This window comes from Phocoena phocoena, chromosome 10, assembly GCF_963924675.1.
Source record: "Phocoena phocoena chromosome 10, mPhoPho1.1, whole genome shotgun sequence".
NCBI lineage: Eukaryota > Metazoa > Chordata > Mammalia > Artiodactyla > Phocoenidae > Phocoena > Phocoena phocoena.
Genome location: NC_089228.1, coordinates 31,985,782 through 31,986,761, shown reverse-complemented (window position 1 = coordinate 31,986,761; position 980 = coordinate 31,985,782). Strand labels below are relative to the sequence as shown.

The 980-nt window shown below is 29.1% G+C and overlaps 1 protein-coding gene across 1 annotated transcript in view; it reads right to left on the bottom strand.

The window, feature by feature from the left end:
* Positions 1-751: 751 nt before the first annotated feature.
* HESX1 (HESX homeobox 1) overlaps positions 752-980 on the bottom strand; it is a 1,598-nt gene continuing 1,369 nt past the window's right edge. Inside the window, 2 exon segments of the mRNA XM_065885900.1 lie at positions 752-850; positions 948-976. Coding sequence (XP_065741972.1) covers positions 752-850; positions 948-976 — 128 coding nt within the window.

Below are 980 nucleotides of genomic sequence, written 5' to 3'. Positions count from 1 at the left end.
AATAGATACAAGCCAGATGATCATTCTTACTTTGATGAATGCAAGTAAAGCACAACATTAAGTGGACTAGAAAAATATTTTAAAATTTGCATTTATTTGTAGCTCAGTTCTTTTGTGCAAATGCAATACTAATGGCATGAATAAGACAACTCATGATTTTACATCTCTACTTTGGCATAATAACTTTGCTTTAAAAAAAAACAACTTGAAACTGGAATGCTATACGGATTTGTTGTGTTGATATATAGTGAGAAATTCTCACTGCTTTCTGCCAGAAATCAAGAGGAACAAAAAGATTCACGAATAAATCACACTAATATGTTTAAGTATAATGTTTCAAAATGCAGTTGAAGGAAACTTATTGAAACAAATCACACCTTTGTGCCATTCTTCAGATATATTTGACTTGAATTATTTTGTAAATGGAATCCATTTGTGGAGTCAATTAGTCATGAGTTTACTGATTTTAGCAAACGAATTTATTAGATTAAAATTTGCTCACAAAAAATAGCTGGCTTTTTCTGAAAAAGTTTATTAAAATATATAGGAAAGGCCTTTATTGTAACTAAAAGTGCCCAAGTATAATAGACCATGTTATAATAGTAATTATTTACAATATATTTTCAGAAAAAAAAGACAATACTCAGATTAAACACAGAAAAGAAAACATCACATTTTTAACACTGATATCCCCATTGATTCTTTATATTCCACAATTGGAAGATAATTCCCCCATGTTTAGTTTTTCTATCTATTCCAGGAGATCTGTGTTGAAATTTTTTTTGGCCATGAGAAACTGTGATTCTCTATGGGATCTTTTCAGCTTTGCACGCCGATTTTGGAACCAGATCTAAAATTAAGGAAAAAGAAAACAGATCTGAGAAATGTTATTTTATTATTCTTAACATTTTAATTACCACAAGTAATAACTAAAATTAAAAAATTACCTGGATTCTGTCTTCCTCTAGGTTCAATTTTTG